Source organism: Alligator mississippiensis, chromosome 3 (assembly GCF_030867095.1).
Source record: "Alligator mississippiensis isolate rAllMis1 chromosome 3, rAllMis1, whole genome shotgun sequence".
In the NCBI taxonomy this organism is placed as follows: Eukaryota; Metazoa; Chordata; order Crocodylia; family Alligatoridae; genus Alligator; species Alligator mississippiensis.
The window spans coordinates 130,757,922-130,780,983 of NC_081826.1; the positions used below are offsets into that span (position 1 = coordinate 130,757,922).

Below are 23,062 nucleotides of genomic sequence, written 5' to 3' on the forward strand. Positions count from 1 at the left end.
GACCAGAGCATCCGCCTCCCAGGCACCAGGCTTTTGTCATGTAGACAAGGAGGCAGATCCCCACCCTGAGGAATTCAACACCAGCCTCTCATGCTGGCAGAGACAGATCTCTGGAGAGGGGCACAGACAGTGGCATTTCTGCCACAGGGGGGTTTGTCTTTTGCTGAGGCTACTGCATTGGGCTTGGCGGTTTTTGTCGGCTTAGCTAGCCCTGGCTTCTGCAAAATGGGTAAAAGCTGCACTAATCGCCGGATCGCATCTCTTACTGGGTGATTCACAGCCTCTAGCTCCAAAACCAACAGGGCTGAGGTGCACTCTGTTCATGTTTGTTGGCAAAACCACCTCCACAACGGTGCTTTCATGACTTCTGCATCTGGTGTGTGAGTCCAAACTGCTGCACGAATGATTTCAGGCACTGCTAACTGATACAAGCAGTGGACAGCCCCCTCTAAATTGGCCCACACCCGAAGGGCAGGGTTAAGCTCTTCTTCCATATTACCATAACTGGGTGCAGTTGCTTGGAGCACAGTAAAAAACAAAGTAACTTTTTCATCATCTCCTGCAAACAGTTTTCATCAGCGCCTTGGACGAGGGGGTGGAAAGCCAAGTTTGCTGATGACACTAAGATGTGGGGCGAGGTGGACATACTAGAAACAAGAGAGAGGCTGCAACCAGATTTAGACAGACTATAAAACTGGGCAGATGAGAAGAGGATGGGGTTCAATGTAGACAAATGCAGGGGGCTGCACCTTGGGAGAAGGAATCCACAGCATACATGAGTTCCCCTCTTGAAAGCACAGAGGCGGAAAGGGATCTTGAAGTCATTATTGACTCCATGATGAACATGAGGTTTCTAATCTGTGTACAGGACCTCCATCTGACACAGGAGGTACATGGTCCCACCAGGGGGAATGCCATACCGGATCTGGTATTGGCAACGGGGGATGACATGGTAGGGGACCTACAGATTGGTAGCCATCTGGGGGACAGTGATCACCTAATAATAGAATTCACTATAAGACGTCAAGTGGGTAAGGTAACTAGTAGGGTGAAAGTGCTAGACTTTAGGAAAGCTGATTTCAATGAACTCAGGAGATTAGTCAAGGACGCACTGCAGAGTAGGAGTTTTGAAGTGCTGGGAACCCAAGAAGGGTGGCTGTGCCTTAAGGAAACGATCCTTCGGGCACAAAGCGTGACGATCCCCATGCGAGGTAAAAGAGGGAAAGGGGCCAGGAGGCTTCCCTGGCTGACCACAGAAATCCAGGGCAGCCTAAGGGCCAAAAGGGGAGCACATAAAAAGTGGAAACAGGGAGAGATCACTAAAGACGAATATACCTCCTCTGCTCGCGCATGTAGGGAGGCAGTTAGACGGGCCAAAGCTACCATGGAGCTAAGGATGGCATCCCAAGTAAAGGACAACAAGAAATTGTTTTTTAGATATATAGGGAGTAAAAGGAAGGCCCAGGGAGGAATAGGACCCCTGCTAGATGGGCAGAAACAATTGGTGACAGACAGGGGGGACAAGGCTGAACTCCTCAACGAGTTCTTTGCCTCAGTGTTCCTAAGCGAGGGGCACGACAAGTCTCTCACTGGGGTTGTGGAGAGGCAACAGCAAGGCGCCAGACTACCATGCATAGACCCTGAGATGGTGCAGAGTTACTTGGAAGAACTGGATGCCTTTAAGTCGGCGGGCCCGGATGAGCTCCATCCGAGGGTGCTGAAGGCACTGGCTGACATCATTGCACAGCCACTGGTGGGAATATTTGAACGCTCGTGGCGCATGGGCCAAGTCCCAGAGGACTGGAAAAGGGCCAATGTGGTCCCCATTTTCAAGAAGGGGAGGAAGGAGGACCCGGGCAACTATAGGCCAGTCAGCCTCACCTCCATTCTTGGCAAAGTCTTTGAAAAAATTATCAAGGCTCACATTTGCGAGAGCCCAGCAGGACAAATTATGCTGAGGGGAAACCAGCATGGGTTCATGGCAGGCAGATCATGCCTGACCAATCTAGTCTCTTTTTATGACCAGGTTACGAAACGCCTGGACACAGGAGGAGGGGTGGATGTCGTATACTTAGACTTCAGGAAGGCCTTCGATACGGTATCCCACCTCATACTGGTGAACAAGTTAAGAGGCTGTGACTTGGATGACTGCACAGTCCGGTGGGTGGCAAATTGGCTAGAGGGTCGCACCCAGAGAGTCGTGGTGGATAGGTCGGTTTTGACCTGGAAAGGTGTTGGCAGTGGGGTCCCGCAGGGCTCGGTCCTTGGACCGATACTCTTTAATGTCTTCATCAGTGACTTGGATGAGGGAGTGAAATGTACTCTGTCCAAGTTTGCAGATAACACAAAGCTATGGGGAGAAGTGGACACTCCGGAGGGCAGGGATCAGCTACAAGCAGACCTAGACAGGTTGGACAAGTGGGCAGAAAACAACAGAATGCAGTTCAACAAGGAGAAATGCAAAGTGCTGCACCTAGGGAGGAAAAATGTCCAGCACACCTACAGCCTAGGGAATGACCTGCTGGGTGGCATGGAAGTGGAAAGGGATCTTGGAGTCCTAGTGGACTCCAAGATGAACATGAGCCGGCAGTGTGACGAAGCCATCAGAAAAGCCAATGGCACTTTATCGTGCATCAGCAGATGCATGACAAATAGGTCCAAGGAGGTAATACTTCCCCTCTATCGGGCGCTGGTCAGACCGCAGTTGGAGTACTGCGTGCAATTCTGGGCACCGCACTTCAAGAGGGATGCGGATAACCTGGAGAGGGTCCAGAGAAGGGCCACATGTATGGTTAAGGGCTTGCAGACCAAGCCCTACAAGGAGAGACTAGAGAAACTGGACCTTTTCAGCCTCCGCAAGAGAAGGTTGAGAGGCGACCTTGTGGCTGCCTATAAGTTCATCCCTGGGGCACAGAAGGGAATTGGTGAGGTTTTATTCACCAAGGCACCCCCGGGGGTTACAAGAAATAATGGCCACAAGCTAGCAGAGAGCAGATTTAGACTGGACATTAGGAAGAACTTCTTCACAGTTTGAGTGGCCAAGGTCTGGAACGAGCTCCCAAGGGAGGTGGTGCTCTCCCCTACCCTGGGGGTCTTCAAGAGGAGGTTAGATAAGCATCTAGCTGGGGTCATCTAGACCCAGCACTCTTTCCTGCTTATGCAGGGGGTCGGACTCGATGATCTATTAAGGTCCCTTCCGACCCTAACATCTATGAATCTATGAATCTATGAGTTGCCAATGCCAGACCGCAGCCAGCAAGGCCAGCCATACCTTGTCATGCATCCAAAGGTGCATCTCAAGCCGGTCCAGAGAAGTGATACTCCCACTCTGTGCGACTTTGGTCAGGCTGCAGTTGGAGTACTGTGTCCAGTACTGGGCGCCGCACTTCAAAAGGGATGTGGCATAGCAGAAAACAAAGTAACATTTTCATCACCTCCTGCAAACTGATTTATCTGGAGCTCAGGGCGCAGAATGATTTGTGTGTGTTCGGCCCTACTCACTGAAATTGCAGAAACTCTTTCACTATACATTTAAATTAGCCAGTCTACCACTGGCGCTCACGACTTGGACTTATGCTGTTCCTGTATATCTCGAATTTCCTCACGGGTAAAGGAACATAGCTCTGTTCGGGGATTCCCTCCTTGCGGCCCTAAATGGGTTACTACCACGGGGAAGACCTGACTAGGTTCCTCCTTCTAGGCAGGGACATACGGGGATGGGTCAGCACCAGGCTCGTCATCAATCTCCTCCTCTCCATCAATCTCCTCCCCTTGATCTCCCCTGAGCTCAACTTCTGGTTTCTCCCCATAAAGAAACTGCCACACCTTGTGGAAGGATGGCTCCACAGCCTGTGCTAACTGCGCCCCCTTCTGCAGGGAAGCAGCCACGCGCACAATCATAATTTTTCTTTCCCTTCTTTCTAAAGTCTCCAAGCGGCTCTGAGCGGTTCACACCGCCTTGCACGCCACGCTGTTGCAATCTCTCACATCTTCCAACTCCTTACTCAATGGGGTGACCTTTTTCCGGAGCTGGGCATTCTCTTGGGCCCCTAACCGCAGGCATGTGGCCAGAAGCCACGACAGGCATCCCTTCTTGGGCTTACCCCAGGCAGCAGTAGCAAACCTAACCTGATGATCGGGTACAGTTCCCGGGTAACTCCAGGCAGGTCTCAGCCTATCATTATCCCACCCGGGATTCTCAATCTCTGTCATTTCCTTAAGCAAAGCCACCAACGGGGCCCATGCAACTCTTCCATTCTGCCCTATCTCTCCGGACCAGAGCCTCTCAATCCTGTTCGTGACACCAATTAATTTCCAGTTAATGCAGGGACTGAGGTGAGGCTGACTGGGCTGGAGGTCCCTTCTTGTTTGGTCCTCTGAGGAAAGAATCTCAGGCTTCAGTCTCCCCTTCCAGGTCCCCTCAGCACAGCATTTTATGAGAGGTTCAGATGCGTTGTCACTTAATTTCACACTGGCGGACACCTCTATGCAGTGCAGGGCCAGGGAATGACCCTGTGCTGGGAGAGCTGGAGTTGAGACCCAAGGATGCTGATGTCACAGACAGTGAGCCCAGCCCTCTGCTAGCTGGCCTGAGAACAGCTGTCAATCCCTGCTGAGCTGCGTTGGGTTAGACATCAGTTTGTGACCCCAAGATGTCAGTCTGGGCACTGGCACATCCCTGAGGCAAGCAAAGCTCCTACAAGGGGCTGGTTGCATGTGGAGCCAGAGATATCATTTCCTTGTCAGGACATTAAGAAACCTCAGCTACAGCCTCCTTCTCCTCCACAAACACTTGTCACACCCCACAGTATGGGGCAGCCAAGGTCACAGCTGCTTTGCTTAGGGTGATGAGAAAGTGTTTGCATTGTCCCATGTGAGAGGGTAGTGCGCTGTGTACCACGTATTCACTGGAGTGCCTCGCAAGCAGATGAGTGTCCCCCGTGCTCATTCACAGGCTGCTTCTGTCAGTGCAAAGGTGCCATGTCGATGTAACAGTACAACAGAGGTTTTGCATTGGCCTGGATACCAAGCTCCAGCTCTTCCGTTCCCTTCTTTTGAGTGTCTTGCTTCTTGAATGGAGCTGGGTGTTCATTCAAAACCTGCTCCTCACGCGTTACATGGGATCAGTGCCCATAAACAGGAGTTCGGGGTCAGGGTGGGCTGACTAAGCAACAGAGATGGGCAGTGATGTTGCCTTTTGTGCGGCGTTGCTGAGACCAGTATTAGGAGCCAGAACCAGATCCAGGGGTCACATGTGTCCAAAAGGTGGAAAATGGGAGAGGTGCCAAAGAGAATCACAGCGGCAATTCAAACCTTGGAGAGAGCACATTACAGCAGGGTGTTGAGAATATGGCCCCTGAGCTGGATCCAGTTTGCAGAGCCTTGTCCTCTGGTCTGCAGGGCTCCTGGAAGGGCCAAAAATTTGCAGGTGGGACTAGTGGGTATCGTAGTATCATGGTAGCTAGCGTCAGAAGAGACCTAAACAGATGCTCAAGTCCGACGCCTTGCCTTGGGCAGGAACAGATTCACTTGCCTTGGAAGTTGGTTTCAGGTCCTAGCCGTCCTAACAGTAAAGTAATGCCTCCTGATGACTAGCCTGAACCTGCCCTCCCTCAACTTGTGGCTGTTATTCCTAGTTACCCTGTGTGGTGCCTGGGGTAACAGGGCATCTCCTGTTCCTGCTGATCCCCCCTGGTGAATTTGTGGACGGCCACCAGATCCCCCCTCAGCCTTCTCTTATGGAGGCTGAATAGGTTCAGGCCCTCTAGGCTCCCCTCATAGGGCCTGCCCTGCTGCCCCCTGATCATGCGAGTGGCCCTCCTCTGGACCCTCTAGATGCTCACCTCATCCCTCCTCAAGTGCATTGCCCAGAACTGGACACAGTACTTCAACTGCGTCCTGACCAGTGTTGCACAGAGAGGGAGAATCATCTCCTTGGACCTGCTTGTGATGCACCTGTAGATGCTCGACAAGGTACGGTTGGCCTTACTGACCGCTTCCTCGCATTGGTGTCTCACGTTCAACCTGGAGTCAGCAATGACTCCGAGATCCCTTTCTGCCTCTGTGCTGATGAGAAGGGCGCTCCCCAGCCTATCGGTATGCTGCTGGTTCCTTCTCCCTAGATGCGGTACCCTGCACTTGTCCATGTTGAATTCAATCCTATTCTCATCTGCCCATCTCTGTAACCTGTCCCGATCTAGCTGGATTCTGTCCCCCCCTTCTGGCGCGCCCACCTCTCCCCACATCCAGGACCAAGGTAAGACTGATGGGTCTACACTTCCCTGGGTCCTCCTTTCTCCCTTTCTTGTAAATGGGAACCACATTGGACTTTTTCCAGTCATCCGGCACCTGACCACAGCTCCATGATTGCTCATATAGCCATGCCAGGGGACCTGCAATGACCCCCACCAATTCCCTCAGCACCCTCTGGTGAAGATCCTCCGGGCCTGATGATTTGAACATATCCAGCCCTCCAGAAGTTCCCTAACTACGTCAACCCTAACCTTGGGCCTGGCAGTGCCTTCCCTGTCCCAGTGGGGGAGATGTCCCAGTCCCTGCTCAGAACAATGGAGGCAAAGAATTTGGAAAAGAGGTCCGCTTTTTCGTTTGCAGCAATTACATCCATTGGATGTACACCTCCTTTTTAGCCCTCAGGCATTCCTGAAAGCCCTTGCTGAGCCATAGGGGCTTTTTAGCACTCTTACCCACCCTGGTATGCATTGGGACTGACTCCCTTTGGTCTTGGAGGATCGTCTCCTTGAGGAACGACCACCCATCCTGGACTCCCACCTCCCCAAAACTTTGGGATCCCAATAGCTCTTGTACTAGTCTAGGTAAGGAACCACAACTGAATTGCTGGGTGTGGAGCCGCAATGGACACGTGTTTCAGCAGTGGTGGAGTGAATGGCAGTGGCGTTAATCCCTGAGGCTCCCTGAGCTGACACTGTCCTGCTCTGATCACTGCTGCCCCTGATGGCACAACTGCGAGGGGGAGGGTCTGGATCCAGACAGCCTGGACCCCTGCAAGCCACATCTAGCCCTGAGTGCCAGGGGGAGGCTAAGTGAGTTTAGTCCCTAGGGCCTTGTTTCTTCCAGTGGAAAAGACTCTGAAGAAACCTGCGCTGCAGCAGGGATGCACAGTTGGGTCTTTCCCATGCCACACCAAAGAAACAAAAAACTCCAAGCCCCCATTCCCCGTGACGAAGAGAACCTGACTCCAGTGACTTGGTAGAAATATTCATCAGAGAGGGGTCCCATAGTTGGGGTGAGGCTCTGTCCCCTGCTATTCAGACAAGCCAGTTATAACAGCCTGTTTGTAAACAGTGTGCTTTCATCAGAAAAAATATACTGGGTACCAAAGGGCACTGCTTATTCCAATGGAAAAGACTTGGGAGAAACCTGCGTTCCATCCGGGATACACAGCTGGGTCTTCCCCATCCCACTGGACTGTCTTGAGTAGCACAAAGTCTTGGCTCTTCTGCCATGCTCACCATTTCTCTTCCTATTTCTCTCTCTGGCCTTGACAGAAATACCAGCTTAGAGCAGACAAAGCTTTTCTCCTTTGCAGCTTTCTTTAGACACCTACCTGACCACCCAAGGATGTCCCTCTGAGGAGCAAAGGCTTTTCCCGGTTAAACAGTATTAGCAGCTTCTCAAGCAGCTCTACCGTGACTTCCTGAGCTAAAAATACTAGGTTTGTCTCAAGGGCTGTGGCACCTGTGTTTTCTATGGCAGTGGATCATGGTGGCGTCTTTCTTTCCTTGCATGTCATGAGCTTGTACTTGACACAAGAATACGAGGTCAACACCACTTCTTATCAGAAAAGGAAACTTAAGCTCAACTTTATTATACTACATCTACTCTTAACTTGTATGCTAAACATTACACGTGTTGCCTTTGCTTTCTTCTCTCTCCCTGGCCCTCAAAGGCCTGTAGGACAGGCTAAATACACAACAGGCACCGCGATGGTCTCACTATGCCCAGTGCCTCAGAGGAAGGCAAAAAACCCTCAGACGATAGGTCTGTACATGAAGGGGGAAAAAAATTCCTTCCTGGCCCCAACTGGCGACCGGCAAAAGCCCTGAGGCAGGGGTTGACAAAGTGCCATCCACACAACAAGATTTGGGTCAGTCAGTGGTTTCTGTGGTGGCTTCAGCACAGTTGCAGACTTCTTCTGTAGCCGCCAGGCTCCCCGTGAGGTTTTGGAGGTCATGTTCGGTGAGGGAGGTATTCTCGGGGTCCAGGTGGTTTCCAGATGTTGCCATGCAGTGGAAGAAAATGCAGCAAAAGATTAGATCCATGCGTTGCCACCCTGATGCAAAACTCTGACGTGAGCAAGAGGGGACTGAGAGCTTTCCTGTGACACAAACCCCAGAACATTTGAATGAGGGGAAAAATACAGACCATCCATAACTTCCTGTGTGGAAGCAGCTAAATATCTTTAGGCATCCCTATGCAGCCACATTCAGGGTGATGTAGATCCTTGGGTTGAAAAACCCCAGGCCCAAGAAGACCATGGTTGAGAGAGCTAGAAGAATGTAAAACAGGTCTCTGCCTGTACAAGACACAGCAACCTTCAACAGCAGGCAGACCATCCAGCCTGTCCCGGGATTGTTTCGCCACTTGGGAGAGCTCCTGGGGCTCTTTTCTGAAAGGGGGCAGCACCATGCAGGCCCATGGAGACCACTGGGGCAGGCGGGGAGGGGAGGTTTGTCCAGGGGCAGCAGGGCAGGAGAAAAAGGCTCCTGCCAATGACAGGAGGAGAGAGGAATGTCTTGCGGAGGATGGACGCTAGAACAGGTTTCTTTGGGGCAGAGGGGAGAGTACCCCACACATGGCAGGGAGCAGGTTTGTGCTAGTGCTGTGAGCCTCTGCCTCTCTTCACACAAATCCCTGCTCCCCAGAGGCAGAGGGGACAAGACAGTACCTGCAGGAGCAAGTGTGGGCTGCTGGAGAGCGGAGGGGGTCACAGAGGAGCTGGCTAGCAGGCTGTGCCCTTGCAGTTCTCCAGGCAGCTCTTTGAAGCACTTGATAAGGAGCAGCTTGCTGACCACCCTGACGGGGATTTGCTTCTCCTTCAGGGGCAAAGAGGCAGTCAGAGCCTGCACTGCTCCGTGAAGGACAGGAGATGTGGGAGGGGTCGTGGTCCCTGGACCCAGCGCCATCTCCACCCAGCAGCGTTCCCTCTCAGCTGTGTGGTGTGTGCGGCAGCGCAGGTGCGCCTGGCAGCATGGCATCCGCACACACCACACACTTCAGAGGGGACGCTGCCACCCAGGCCTTTCAAGCCCCTATGTGACATATTGCCCCAACCTCCAAGACAGGCCCTTCTCTGACTCCCTAGTGAGCCCACAGCCCAGTTCCCATCCCACTCCCCACACACGTCTTTGGCACCTCTTCAACTTACACCCGATAGGGGAAGCAGCTCAGCCCCCACGATCTGCTCAAGGTGGAGGGGCAGAGCTGTGGGCACAGTTGGGCCTAGGAGGAATGTTTCCCTGTGCTCAGCTGGGTACAATCAGCAGGCTTCCTTCCTCCCCTGGCAGTGGGGATGCGGCCCTCTTTCTTGTACCTCCTGAGCACTGTTTGGCACCTGCTTCCTGTCTTTGCAGTGGTAGGACAGTGACAGTGCCCCCTCCCCTCACCCCTGGTGATGGGATGTAGTGACTTGAGGTGGCACAGAGGGGCCCTGAGCTCACTCTCCCGTCCCTCTCACTCCCCAATGTGGCTGCTCACCTTGTGCCCGATCAAGCGGCCGGCTTCCCCCAGGATGGAGTAGAGGAAGACCAGGCCAGCTTGGCTGACGTGCATCTGGACACCATGAACTGCTGCAAGGACTCTCTGAAGGAAAGATCTTTTTTGCTCCTCCAACAAGATCTTGCTCAACCCTTGACATGAGAGGATGCAAGGCTTGGCGCTTCCCACAGACAGGCTCCACTTCTGGGGCCTGGGACCACCTTGGCCTGGAGACTTGCAAGCCTCGAACCCACAGCAGGAAGAGCCATGTGAGCTGGAGAGAAGCGGGAGGCCTTTCTCCACATGTCTTCAGCTTTGCAAGGGCTGGGCATTGCATCCTCACCTCTCCGACTCTCGCCAGGTCCCTGTAGTTCTGGACCTGGCTCTGCTCCGCCTGGCGCTTGCACCGCAGCTCCTCTGCCCCTCACATGTCTTGGCCTATGACAAGTGAAGACACATGGCTCTCAGCTGCCATCCTAGCTTTGGTGTGCATATTCTGCTCAGCATGGCTCTGGCTGTGCTTCTGGCAGTCAGGAGGGCATCATTCTGCAGGAGCCAATTGGGTCCTGCCATCGTGGGCCCAGTTTGGGTTGGGGAGGGCTTTGGGATGGGCTCCCTGGTCCCAGAAATCTTCCTTCCTCCCAGGCTTCTGGGAGCCATTGTTTGCATTCAGGTCCTGCGCTCTGGCTGGATGTCCTTACCCCTCTGATGTAGGAGGATTTGCGCCAGCCAATACACGCTCCCCCTGGCTGATGCTCTCCACTGGGTCGTTGATGGAGAGACCCAGGCAGGCTGCCATGTCCCCCACCTCAGGCAACTCTGGGGAGCCCTAAGCAGGAGGAGAGGAGCAGGGAGTCCATGAGCATCCTACCTTCCCTCACACCAGATACCCAAGGCCCGGCTGTCTCTCTCCACGTCCCCCCATTACCCAGCAGGAGGGCAGGGAAGCAGAGATCCTAGTGCCAGAGCTGGACATCCCTTTCTTCCCATGGCAACCTCAAGCCCCGCATCTTGCTCAGGGCCCCAGGATGATTCCCTGTGCCTGCTGCTGCAGGGTAGCAAAGGCCCCAGGACCAAGGCTGACCATGTCTCGAGCAGGCCACAGAAAGGAGATCCCTAAAGAGCCAGGGGGCCTGGTCTGAAGCTCAGTTCCCACCTCTGACCTGACTCTCCCAGGAGGACCCTGACAATGGCAGGGGACCAGGACGCTGGGGGTAGGGGCTCACTGACCTCAAACTGAGGAAGGAGCTGCACAGCAAAGGCAAGCACCCCAGTGACGATCTTCATGCCCAGTGCTCGGGACTGGGCATCCGGTGTCTCCATCCAAAATGTAAAGTGCTGCGGGAGGAACATGTTCAGATATATGGGAAGATGCCCCTGCTATACCCAGCAGCCTTGCCCATGCCCTCCTCCTCAGGGTGAAGGCTTTGAATCAGCTTGACCATCTGCCTTACACTTGGAGAGAGGCTTGCTGAAGTCCATGGGGCTGCAGCCTGTCCCTCCCCGAGCCCAGCCCCTCTGCATCATGCTCACCTCCCAAATGGAGTATAATTTGCCCAGGCTGGGGGCACTGAACAAGAAGCGGCACAGCAGGCCCTGCAAGTACTCGACGTACAGCCTCTGCATGACCTGGAAGGGGAGGGAGAGCCCAGGATCAGTGCCACGCAGCCTGGGGCCACGCCTGCCAGGGGGTGGCTTGTGGGCCAGGGCAGTGGCAGGGGGCCCTACCTGGTTGCAATGGCTCTCATGCCCTATGGCCAGGAAGCTCTTCTTGATCGCAGCCCGCATGAGGCGCAACTCCAGGCCTGGCTCCAGGCTCAACTTCAGCTCTCTGTAAGAAGAGAGGAGCAGACTGAGCTATGCGGGCTGGGGGTAGCACTGGCTTAGCCAAGAAACAGTCAGGGTACCTTGGCCTGACAGGCAGGATTGCCCCTGGCCCATGGCAGAGCTAGGAGACTTGGGCAGAGTTCCCGGTACCTGAGGCTACGGATGGCGTCAATGCTGTACGCGAGGATGTTCCTTCGGTCGGCCTCCACAGAGATGTTTTCCATCATGTCCTGGGAGACCCAGACGGCGGTGAGCTTAGGGTCCCACAGGACACAGCTACGTCCCACACGGGAAATGGGCCAGTGCTCCAGATGCAGGCAGCAGGATCCCAGCCAACCCAGGAGGTGCCTCACCCATCCTCCACCAACCCAAGCAACCGAGCTGGTCCTCTCCATCCCACGGCCTTGCAAACGTGCCTGTTAAACCACTCACTTGTTCCCTGTTCTCGCCCTCCTCTGCCCTCCAAATGCAGAACTGCCCCCAGCCTCTAACACAATCTCCCTCATGTGCTGCCCTGGACCAATGGTCCGGTATGCCTGGCCCTCTCTCTGAATCATCCCCACCTCTCCCTTCCTTCCTGGCCAACAAGACCATTTCTCAGCTCCTTCCCTCTCTCCACACCATCCTGTGCTGCATGCTACGCACCACGATCTTCTCTACCATGGACACTTTCAGGCCTTCCAGCTCCATGGCCACCTCTGTGCTCTGCTCCGCAACTGCGCTCAGGGTGAGGATTGCTAGCAGGAAGCGCTGCCCATCCTTCCCGTCCAGCGTCTAACGGGAGCGGGACTGAGGCAAAGACAGGCTCTTAGCCAGGGGCCTCCTGCTTCTCCCCAACCCTGTGCGGGAATCAGGCCTCCCAGGAACCGTACTGTGCTGACATGCACCTGGTCCTGGGCCGGCGGGGTGGGGTGCAGGGGCCATGTGTGTGCAGGGAGGAGACCCAGCTGGGCCTTCACAAGCACACCCACCTCCAGCAGAGCTCATGGCCTGAGTGTCTCCCCTTGCGGGCTTCAGGTTCCCAGGGACAGATGTGGGAATGCAGGACTGACAGGGGGCTGGCCCCATTGGGGAAGTTTCATACCTTCCCTGGTTCCTTGAGGTGTTTTGTCACGAAGAGGAGGGCAGCTGCCTCCGGTGGCCTCCCATCTTCATCTTCCTCCTCCTCGTCCTCGTCTTCGTCCTCCTCAGTGGCTGGTCTGGGAATCACTGCAGCCGGGAGGAAAGGGGAGAGGGTGAGTCCAGGACCCCTGAGAGGAGGGAGGTGGGGTGAGGCGGCAAAGATGGTGCCATGCTGCTCTCGCCAGCACAAAAGCCCTGTCAGCAGGAGTCTCACGTGGTGGTCCTAGCCTCAGCACCCTCTCCAGCACCCTCCTCCTCCCCTGCAGCCTCCCGCCCCGTGCCTGAGAGGAGGCCGAACTGTCGCTGCCCCCCTGGGAGGTGCCTGTCCCCATCTCAAGTGACCCTGGCTCCTCCTGCAGCCCATCCTCACTGAGACCACATGACACATGGACGAGGAGGGTCTTACGGCTCAGCCCCCTTGCCTTCACTGGAATCCCCCTGAACAACTTTTAGAGGGTCTGCTTGGCCTCACAGAGTGACTGGCCCTGAGACCTCCTGGACCCCAGTGGCCCCCTCACCTGTGTGGCTGGCGCCAGGGGCCGGGGTGGTCCCGGAGTCCAGGGAGCTGTGAGTGTCCTCCAAGGAGGAGCTGTTGCTGGAGCTGGTGTTTTGGGACTCCAGGGAGCTATCAGCGTCCCCCGAGGAGGAGCTGGGGCTCAGGCAGGTGTTTTGGGACTCCAGGGAGCTATCGGCATCCCCTGAGGAGGAGCTGGGGCTCGGGCTGGTGTTTTGGGACTCCGGGGAGCTGTTGGAGCCCCCGAGGAGGAGCCGTGGCTGGGGCTGGTGGTCCCGGACTCCAGGTTGCTGTGCGAGTCGTCCCAGGAGGAGCCGCAGCTCAGGCTGGGGCTGGTGCTCGACTCTCTCAGCTCCTGCCCCAGGGAGGACGGGTCCTTGTCCCAGGCTGTGCAGGGGGCTGCCTCCTGCTGTGGGGCTGCAGGGTCGGGCTCCAGGCCCCTCGATGCCACGGGAGGGGAGCTGCGCAGCTCTTCTGCCTGGCGCTGTTCTGGTGCCGGCTCCTGCTTGCTCAGGCGTACCCAGGGCCACCTCCATCTGGTCCGGGAAGTGGTGGGTGTCCTTTCCTCCTTTCTCCTGCTGTCAGGAGCTGTCAGTTTTCTTTGGCAGCAGATGGGGCACAGCCACCTCCTTGCCTTGATGGGCCCCTCCTTGTCATGGCAGGCGGGGCCCAAATCCTCCTGCCCAGGTCCCCTGCTGCTCTCTGCTCCCACGCTGACCACCTTGGCCGATCTCCGCCTTAGCATCCGCCGCAGCCTGTCCATCCTGCCACCCAACAGGAGCAGTCATGACCTGGGGTTCAGGGCACCCCCTCCAGACCCGTCTCCCCACTGCCCTGCTCACCCGGGTGACAGGCACATGGACCCTGGCTTTCACTCATGCCTCCAGCATCCCTGGTGCTCAGGTTGGCAGGTGGGGAGAGCCTTGGGCTCAGGCTCAAAGACCTGCAGCTGGCTTGGACACCCAGCTCCCTGCTCCTGCCTCTCACCTCTTGAGTGGCCATGGGCTGAAGCCCCTGGGAGCCCAGGCAGCCCCTGGGATGGATCCTGAGGCTAGGATTTGGCAGTACCAAACCAAGGAGGACAGGGGCCCCTTCCCTGGCACCTCCTGGTGCCCAGCACTGCCACATCTTTGGCCTCCCTGCAAATTCAGCCTGGGCAACACTGTCTGACCTGGGAGGGCTGGGGAGCTGCAGCAACTGGGCATGTTTTCAACCCCCTGGAGGTGGTGTTAAAGAGCACCAGGGCGGGGGTCACCACATTGCAGGGCGCTGCATTTCCTGCCCCTTTCTGCAGGTCCCTGCACAGGCATGGGAAGCCGTCGCGGTACGCTGCAGGCCCCTCACCTGCCCTGGGGGATGGAGTGCTGCTGAGCGGATGTTCTCTGGCCCTCTGGACGCCTTGCACTCCTCCCTTTGGCTCCCGAAATGAGGCCTCCCTCCTCGCCTCCAATGAATGTCACACCACGGCGCCTGGACTCGCAGTCGCTGCCGTCAGATGGGGCTGACGCCTACCCCTGAAAAGGACTATGCCACCGTGTTGGAAGCCATTCACTTGCACAGACCCTTTCCCTGGAACAAAACTGCACCTCTCCTCCCTCCTGCCCCTTTCCCTCTCTGCTTGCCCCTGCCAGCAGTCCTCTTCCTCCCGGACCTTCCCTTGTGGGCCCTTTCCTGACGTGCAAGAGAAACTCCTGACACCCTCCTCACTCCGCTTCTTGCACCTCACAACTGTTTTTGGCTTCTCCCTCGAGCTCGTCTTCATGACTGCTATTACCCAGGGGAGACCAAGTCCCCTGCTCTTCACTGTCAATGAAGGTGGCTCTAATTGGATTGTGCCCAGTGTTTTAGTCCGCACTGGCTGTGCACCACACTTCAGCCATCCTGGCACGGTAAGTGACCCCTGGCCAGGACGCGTTTCAAAGCTGTGCAACACCTGAGCTGGAAAAGGCCGGCTGAATCGAAGATAAAACACATACAAGTTAGAGCGCAAACATTTCATATCGCTGCCTGGGCAGCGGGGGCCTCCAGAGCATGCCCAGCTCCTGCTCCCTCACACACAGCTGGCAGGGGACGTTTGCCAGCCCCTCTCTCCAAAGCAAGGGTTCTGTTGGCTCTGCCTTCATTCTTCACTTTTTTCCAAATACAGCCCACAAGCCTGAAATCAGAAAAGATCCTCGCTCCCCCCCAGCTCTGCCTCTGGCAGCTTTGCCTATGGACCCGATCCTTACCTGCTCACTCCTCGGTGAGAGATCACAGAGCAAAATCCTCCCTCCGACCGGTTACCCTGTCGCTCTTCAGCTGGCGTCTGTGACTTGGGATCAGAAACAAGACAGGACTTCAAAATTGTAAGAACCCGCATGAACTACTCCCGCCCATGGACAGTGATTTCACCTAGGAGATGAATGCTCAGCCGCGGAATTGACCCGGGATTGTGCTTCAATTCTGTATGTCTTTAAAATGGAGGCGAAACTAAATCTCCAGGTGCCTGTGATGGGTGAGTGCAGTGGCTCCATGTCCTCCCTCTGGGCTCTGCGCACCCGACTTACCCGTGTCCCTGCAGACACCGGGCACCCGGCAGCACCGCTCCAGCCTCCGCCTGCAACTGCCTGGAACCCGCAGCGCCGCGATGATACGAGCGTTGCCGCGACGACACACGGGGACCAGTTCCACCACCCCCCCACACTCATGTAGACAAGGGAGGGAGATCCCCACCCTGAGGAATTCAACACCAGCCTCTCTGCTCACGCTGGCAGAGACAGATCTCTGGAGAGGGGCACAGACGGTGGCATTTCTGCCACAGGGTCCAATCCCCTACCCCAGGGGCAGGAAGTCAGCTGGGCTCATAGGATCCCAGCAAGATAACTATCCAATTGGCTCTTCAAGGACTCCAGAGTAGGTACCCCTTATATACTTATAGGCAGCCACCAGGTCCCTCCTGAGCCTGCGCTTTTCCAGGCTGAAGAGTCCCATAGCTCTCAGCCTCGCTTCATAAGGCCTGTTGTCCTGCCCCCTGATCATGCGCGTGGCTCTCCTCTAGAGTCTCTCAAGCTTGTCCACTTCCTTTTAAAATTGTGGAGCCCAGAACTGGATACAGTACTCCAGCTGCGGCCTCAGCAAGGCCGAATACAAATGACATCCTGGGATTTGCTAGAGAAGCATCTATGGATGCAAGCCAGAGTGTTGCTCGCTTTGCCGGCTGCAACATCCCATTGATGGCTCGTATTCATCTTGTGGTCAGTCATGACCCCCAAGTCCTTTTCGGCCGTGGTGCTAGCAAGTGTAGCACTGCCGAGCCTATAAGCATGCTGCGAATTTTTCTTCCCCAGGTGGAGTACCTCGCATTTTTCAGAGTTGAATGCCATCAGGTTTTTGTCCGCCCATTTTCTGAGCCTGTCAAAGTCGGCCTGGATCACCATCCTGTCCTTGGGTGTGAACGCTTTCCCCCAAAGTTTGATGTCATCAGCGAACTTGGCCAGTCCGCTCCTGACATCAATGTCCACGTCATTAATGAAGATGTTGAAAAGGATAGGCCCAAGGACAGAGCCTGGGGGACCCCACTGGTCACGGCGCACTACAATGATTGACTTCCATCAACTACCACTCTCTGCATCCGACCATGGAGCCAATTCCCCAGCCAGCGGAGTGTGATGTAGCTGAGGCAGCAATTGGCCAGTTTTCCTATTAGACCGTCATGGGATACCAGATCGAAAGCTTTTTTGAAGTTGAGATATATGACGTCAATCTCTTCTCCCTTGTGTGTGTATATATAACTATATATAACTATATATATATATACATACACATTAACATATTCAATTAGGATAAAATGATAGTGTTGTGGGGTTTTTTAATATAAATTTTAAATGACACTAGCACTTTTATGCCACGAAAATAACCAGAAAAATCTATATGAGTCAAATTTAATACTAAATATCATTTTACTCCTTCTGCTATAGCTGCTGGAATTTTATGGTAATTTGCTATATCAGGAGCTATAAGTTATTACTTCATTCAAAGTTTTGAAGTTCATTGTTAGTTTCTAGGTTCTTGTTTGTTATTAAAATGGACAGAAATTAAAGAGTTATCTATACTAAACTTTTTTTTAACTTAAATTATCTATAATGAATTATAATTTAATTTTATCCCATAGTGATTTTTTACACTATTCTTGTAAGGAGGAAGCTTAATGTCTTATTTAAAGAAAACATGCTGGTATCTTGCTGTGCTTTAACTCTTTTTCTGCCAGACTTTAGGAAATGTTTTTATTTAATTGTTTTGGTTAACTTTATTAATTACTCAATAATAGCAAAACCTTTAATAGCTGCTAACACTTTTCTTTTTAGAATATTTAGGCTATCCCCACGCTGTTTTTAGATCTATTTTATCCCATTACCGATGAGACAGAACACATTCATACTTTTCATAGTTTCATAGTTTGTAGGGTGGGAAGGGACCTGAGGAGATCATCTAATGCGACCAATGCCATGGCAGGAAAGAGTACTGAGGTCAAAAGACCCCGGCCAGGTGTTCGTCCACCCTCCGTTTAAAGATCCCCAGGGTAGGAGCCAGCACCACTGCTTTTGGAAGTTGGTTCCAGGTCCTAGCCACCCTGACAGTGAAATAGCGCTTCCTAATGTCTAGCCTGAAACTACCCTCCGCTAGCTTGTGTCCGCTGTTTCTTGTAACTCCCGGGAGTGCTCAGGGGAACAGGGACTCTCCCAATGCCTGCTGGTCCCCCTTGACTAGTTTGTAGACTGCCACTAGATCCCCTCCCAGCCTTCTCTTTTGGAGGCTGAACAAGTTCAGGTCCCTCAGCCTCTCCTCGTAGGGCCTGCCCTGCTGCCCCCTGATTATACGGGTGGCCCTCCTTTGGACCCTCTCCATATTGGCCACATCCCTTCTGAAGTGCGGCGCCCAGAACTGGACGCAGTACTCCAGCTGTGGCCTGACCAGTGTCACGTAGAGGGGGAGGATCACCTCCTTGGACCTGTTTGAGATGCATCTGTGCATGCATGACAAGGTATGGCTGGCCTTCCTGACCGCATCCCCACACTGTCGGCCCATGTTCATTGTGGCATCAATGACGACTCCAAGATCCTTTTCTGTCTCGACACTGGCGAGAAGGTAGTTCCCTAGCCTGTAGGTGTGCCACTGGTTCTTCCTCCCCAGGTGCATTACCCTGCACTTGTCAGTCTTGAACCCCATCCTGTTCTCTTTGGCCCACCCCTGTAACCTGTCTAGATCCTCTTGCAGCCTGTTCCTTCCTACTAGTGTACCCACTTCCCCCCACATCTTAGTGTCATCTGCGAACTGGAACATGGTGCTTTCTACCCCCTCGCCCAAGTCACTGATGAAGCTGGTGAATAGTGCGGGCCTGAGGACTGAGCCCTGGGGAACCCCACTGCCCCAATCCTCCCAGGTTGAATAAGACCCGCCCACCACCACCCTCTGGGTGCGGCCCTCCAGCCAGTTAGTGACCCATCTGACTGTGTAGGTGTTGCATAAATTGCTAGTTTCGTGCCCCTGGAGGCCTTATCCAAATACCTCAAGGAGGGAGTCACACGCTCAGGCTGGATCCATTATAAGTTTATTGATTGCGCAATCGATCGACAGAGGGGTTAAGTAACCCAAAGCAATCGATCGACAGAGGGGTTAAGTAACCCAAAGCAAAGTCGACCCCCAGGCACTGTTTGGGGGTCCTTTTATAGCTTACCTAAACAAAGAACCGTGTCGTGTTATGCAGCTATTGGTTGTCTTACAAATTCTACAACCTTCTATTATTTCGTCTAAGTTTCCGTAAGATGTCACAGTTTCCATGGTTATATCTAAGTTTCCATAGGATGTCGAAGTTCAAAGGTGGCTATGCTCAACTTATTATGGGATATGTGGTTGCACCTGTGTGTGCTGCACAGGGGGTACTGCGGTAAACTTGGCCTCTAGTAACCCTCTGTCTTCGTGTAACTCTAGGTCACTTGAGACATTTTTATATGTTAAGCAGGCCTTAATCTATGTGCGAAAGTTAATGCAGAAGCTATTTGCAAGCCATATTGGATACAGAAGCATGTTGCAAAAATAAAGCATTATGTCTAAATTTAGGCATTGTGTCTAAAATCTAGCATATTTGTGCTACATAGGCATCAACACCGCTGTCTCCTAGTTTCTTACTGAGAATGGGGTGAGAGACCATGTCGAAGGCCTTCCTGAAGTCCAGAAAGACTATATCCACTGCGACACCTGCATCCAAGGACTTGGTGACCTGGTCGTAGAAGGCCACCAGGTTGGTTTGTCAAGACCTGCCCCTAATGAAGCCATGCTGGTTGCCCCTGAGCATAACCTCCCCTGCTGGCCCTTCCTGGACATGTGCCAGGATAATTCTTTCAAAAAGCTTCCCCAGGACCGAGGTAAGACTCACAGGCCTATAGTTTCCTGGCTCCTCCTTCCTCCCTTTTTTGAAGATGAGGACCACATTGGTCCTTTTCCAGTCCTCCGGCCCATCACCCGAGCACCACGAGCGCTTGTAGAGCTGTGCCAGAGGTCCTGCAATGTCCCCTGCCAGTTTTGGCAGTCTCTGCCGTACACTACAGGCACAGAGCAAACACATAACGCTGTTTACACTCTCTGTTTTACATAAATAGCTTAATAATTTCTGTAATGCAGCCCATTTTTTTAGGCTTCATTTTTGTTCTAAACATTTACATCATTTTTAGCACAGAGCTTAGTCTTCTCTGCTACTGACTTGCTATCGAACCAGCAAGAGAAGGCACAGCAAGCTCTCAGTAATTCTGAAATTTGGTTACAATTTAGAGCAGATCTCCCTCTTCTGCTTCTGGCTCACCACCACCTCCAGCACCTGTCCCATGCTCCTGTGGCTCCAGCTGTCGTATACTTGGATGTCGTATACTTAGACTTCAGGAAGGCCTTCGATACGGTATCCCACCCCATACTGGTGAACAAGTTAAGAGGCTGTGACTTGGATGACTACACAATCCGGTGGGTGGTGAATTGGCTGGAGGGTCGCACCCAGAGAGTCATAGTGGATGGGTCGGTTTCGACCTGGAAGGGTGTGGGCAGTGGGGTCCCGCAGGGCTCGGTCCTTGGACCGATACTCTTTAATGTCTTCATCAGTGACTTGGACGAGGGAATCAAATGTACTCTGTCCAAGTTTGCAGATGACACAAAGCTATGGGGAGATGTAGACACGCCGGAGGTCAGGGAACAGCTGCAAGCAGATCTGGACAGGTTGGACAAGTGGGCAGAAAACAACAGAATGCAGTTCAACAAGGAGAAATGCAAAGTGCTGCACCTAGGGAGGAAAAATGTCCAGCACACCTACAGCCTAGGGAATGACCTGCTGGGTGGCACGGAAGTGGAAAGGGATCTTGGAGTCCTAGTGGACTCCAAGATGAACATGAGTCGGCAGTGTGACGAAGCCATCAAAAAAGCCAATGGCACTTTATCGTGCATCAGCAGATGCATGACAAATAGGTCCAAGGAGGTGATACTTCCCCTCTATCGGGCGCTGGTCAGACCGCAGTTGGAGTACTGCGTGCAATTCTGGGCGCCGCAATTCAAGAGGGATGCGGATAACCTGGAGAGGGTCCAGAGAAGGGCCACTCGTATGGTTAAGGGCCTGCAGTCCAAGCCCTGCGAGGAGAGACTAGAGAAACTGGACCTTTTCAGCCTCCACAAGAGAAGGTTGAGAGGCGACCTTGTGGCTGCCTATAAGTTCATCACGGGGGCACAGAACGGAATTGGTGAGTATTTATTCACCAAGGTGCCCCTGGGGGTTACAAGAAATAATGGCCACAAGCTAGCAGAGAGCAGATTTAGATTGGACATTAGGAAGAACTTCTTCACAGTTCGAGTGGCCAGGGACTGGAACGGGCTCCCAAGGGAGGTGGTGCTCTCCCCTACCCTGGGGGTCTTCAAGTGGAGGTTGGATATGCATCTAGCTGGGGTCATCTAGACCCAGTACTCTTTCCTGCTTATTCAGGGGGTCGGACTCAATGATCTATTGAGGTCCCTTCCAATCCTAACATCTATGAATCTATGAATCTGTCCTGAGCTCCTCTCTGCCTGCAAACCCCTGTTTCTTTGCTATTGCCTCACTCCCACTGCCTTTTCCCCGATCTCTGCCACTGCTATTGCCTCATCCCCACTGCCTCTTTCCCCGATTTCTGCAACTGCTACCACCTTGCCCCTGCTGCATTTTTCCCCGCTCTCTGCCACACCTATTGCCTCATCCCCACTGCCTTTTACCTGATCTCTACCGCTGCTATTCCCTTACCCCCACTGCCTTTTCCCCCAACCCCTGTCTCTGCTACTGTCTCATCCCCACTGCCTTTTCCCCCCATCTCTGCCAATGCTATTGCCTCATCCCCACTGCCTTACTTCTCCGAACTCTACCACTTCGATTGCCTTATCCTTGCTGGCATTTCCGCTGATCTCTGCAACTGCTATTGCCTTAGACCCACTGCTTTTTCCCCAATCTCTGCCACTGCTATTGCCTCATCTCCACTGCATTTTTTCCTGATCTCTGCCGCTCTCTTTAGTTACCAAGCACCCCCAGCATAGGTACCGCAGGCACCAACACACACACACTGTCACTGGAGTTAGTGTTTCACCTGTGTGTATATGTGCATGTATGTTGTATTGTGCATGAGTTCGTCTCATTTTCATTAGGGTGTGTATGTGCCTATTTGATTCTCATGTGTGTATATGTGCAATTGTGTCATACCCTACCATCTAAGACTGCAAATTTGAGATCCTGAGTGTTGGCCTGGCCCCACAGGACAACAATAGGATGCAGTACAACAGCGACAAGTGCAGAGTGCGGCTCGTAGGGCGCAAAAATATCCAGCATACCTGCTTACTTGGAAGTGACCCTCTCAGCAGCACAGGAGCAGTAAGGGATCTCGGGGTCTTTGTGGACTCCAACGTGAACATGAGTCGTCAGGGTGACGATATCATCAGCAAAGCTAACAGCACCTCACCATGCATCAGCACATGTATGACAAATAGATCCACGGACGTGATACTTCCCCTCTGTGCGGCATTGGTCACATGGCAGTTGGAGTACTGCAGCCAGTTTTGGGTGCCGTACTTCAAGAGGGATGTTGATAGACTCGAGAGAGTCCAGAGGAGGGCCACTCGTATGGTTAGATGCTTACAAGACAAGTCCTATGAGGAGAGACTGAGGGACCTGGACCTCTTCAGCCTGTGCAAGAGACGGCTGAGAGGTGATCTTGCAGCCACCTACAGATTCATTACAGGGATGCAGCAAGGGATCAGAGATGCGCCTCTTGGGGTAACAAGGAACAATGGTCACATACTGACAGAGAGCGGATTTCAGCTAGATATCAGGAAAAACTTCTTCACGGTAAGGGTGGCCAAACTTTGAAATGGACTTCCAAGGGAGGCGGTGCTCTCCCCTACATTGGGGGTCTTTAAGAGAAGGCTGGATAGGCATCTGGCAGGGGTCATCTGAGCCCAGTACTCCTTGCTGCCTAGGCAGGGGGTTGGACTCGATGATCTCTTGAGGTCCCGTCCGACCCTAGGACTATGAATCTCTGAATCTACGTCCCTCCCCACCCTGCCTTCCCCACTCACCCACGCCGCCAGGCAGGCATGCACATCGCACAGCAGACCTGCGATGGAAGGTCCCATCTCCCCAACACAGGGCAGCTCTTTGCAAACAATACGCTGTCTCATGGGACACCCCAGAAACCACGTTCAAGCACTGTCATTGCCAAGGGCCGTCCACAAGTATATGTATTTATGCAGCAGCTCCATGTGAGGGAACGACTACCCTGCCCACATGCAGGTCCATCCCCGGGAGCACGTGAGGGGGCCAAGCTGGAAAGG

At 53.7% G+C, this 23,062-nt stretch overlaps 2 protein-coding genes across 2 annotated transcripts; both read right to left on the minus strand.

Annotated features, from left to right (window-relative positions):
• Nucleotides 1–7,841: 7,841 nt before the first annotated feature.
• On the minus strand, nt 7,842–12,347 carry LOC109283930 (uncharacterized). Its single transcript, XM_019490665.2, has 8 exons — nt 12,208–12,347; nt 11,713–11,792; nt 11,464–11,566; nt 11,269–11,364; nt 10,966–11,073; nt 10,437–10,564; nt 9,736–10,173; nt 7,842–9,074 (listed from the first exon to the last, which is right to left on the minus strand). Exons 1-7 carry the CDS (start codon nt 12,250–12,252, stop codon nt 9,882–9,884), a joined length of 852 nt encoding a protein of 283 aa, XP_019346210.1. The 5' UTR covers nt 12,253–12,347; the 3' UTR covers nt 7,842–9,074; nt 9,736–9,881.
• A 293-nt stretch (nt 12,348–12,640) lies between these two features.
• On the minus strand, nt 12,641–15,801 carry LOC132249183 (synapsin-1-like). The gene is made up of 3 exons (XM_059723529.1): nt 14,543–15,801; nt 13,203–13,962; nt 12,641–12,771 (listed from the first exon to the last, which is right to left on the minus strand). Exons 2-3 carry the CDS (start codon nt 13,732–13,734, stop codon nt 12,641–12,643), a joined length of 663 nt encoding a protein of 220 aa, XP_059579512.1. The 5' UTR covers nt 13,735–13,962; nt 14,543–15,801.
• Between the last annotated feature and the right edge of the window lie 7,261 nt (nt 15,802–23,062).

Excerpts from the sequence above, each read along its gene's own strand:
- LOC109283930 (XM_019490665.2), bottom strand. The coding sequence starts at position 12,252 with ATGGAGCTGGAAGGCCTGAAAGTGTCCATGGTAGAGAAGATCGTG. Across the intron at positions 11,567-11,712 it reads GACGCCATCCGTAGCCTCAG|AGAGCTGAAGTTGAGCCTGG; the intron begins GTACCGGGAACT and ends CTCTTCTTACAG. Across the intron at positions 11,074-11,268 it reads AATTATACTCCATTTGGGAG|CACTTTACATTTTGGATGGA; the intron begins GTGAGCATGATG and ends TTCCTCCCGCAG.
- LOC132249183 (XM_059723529.1), bottom strand. The coding sequence starts at position 13,734 with ATGGAGGTGGCCCTGGGTACGCCTGAGCAAGCAGGAGCCGGCACCAGA. Across the intron at positions 12,772-13,202 it reads CCCTGGCGCCAGCCACACAG|TGATTCCCAGACCAGCCACT; the intron begins GTGAGGGGGCCA and ends TCCCGGCTGCAG.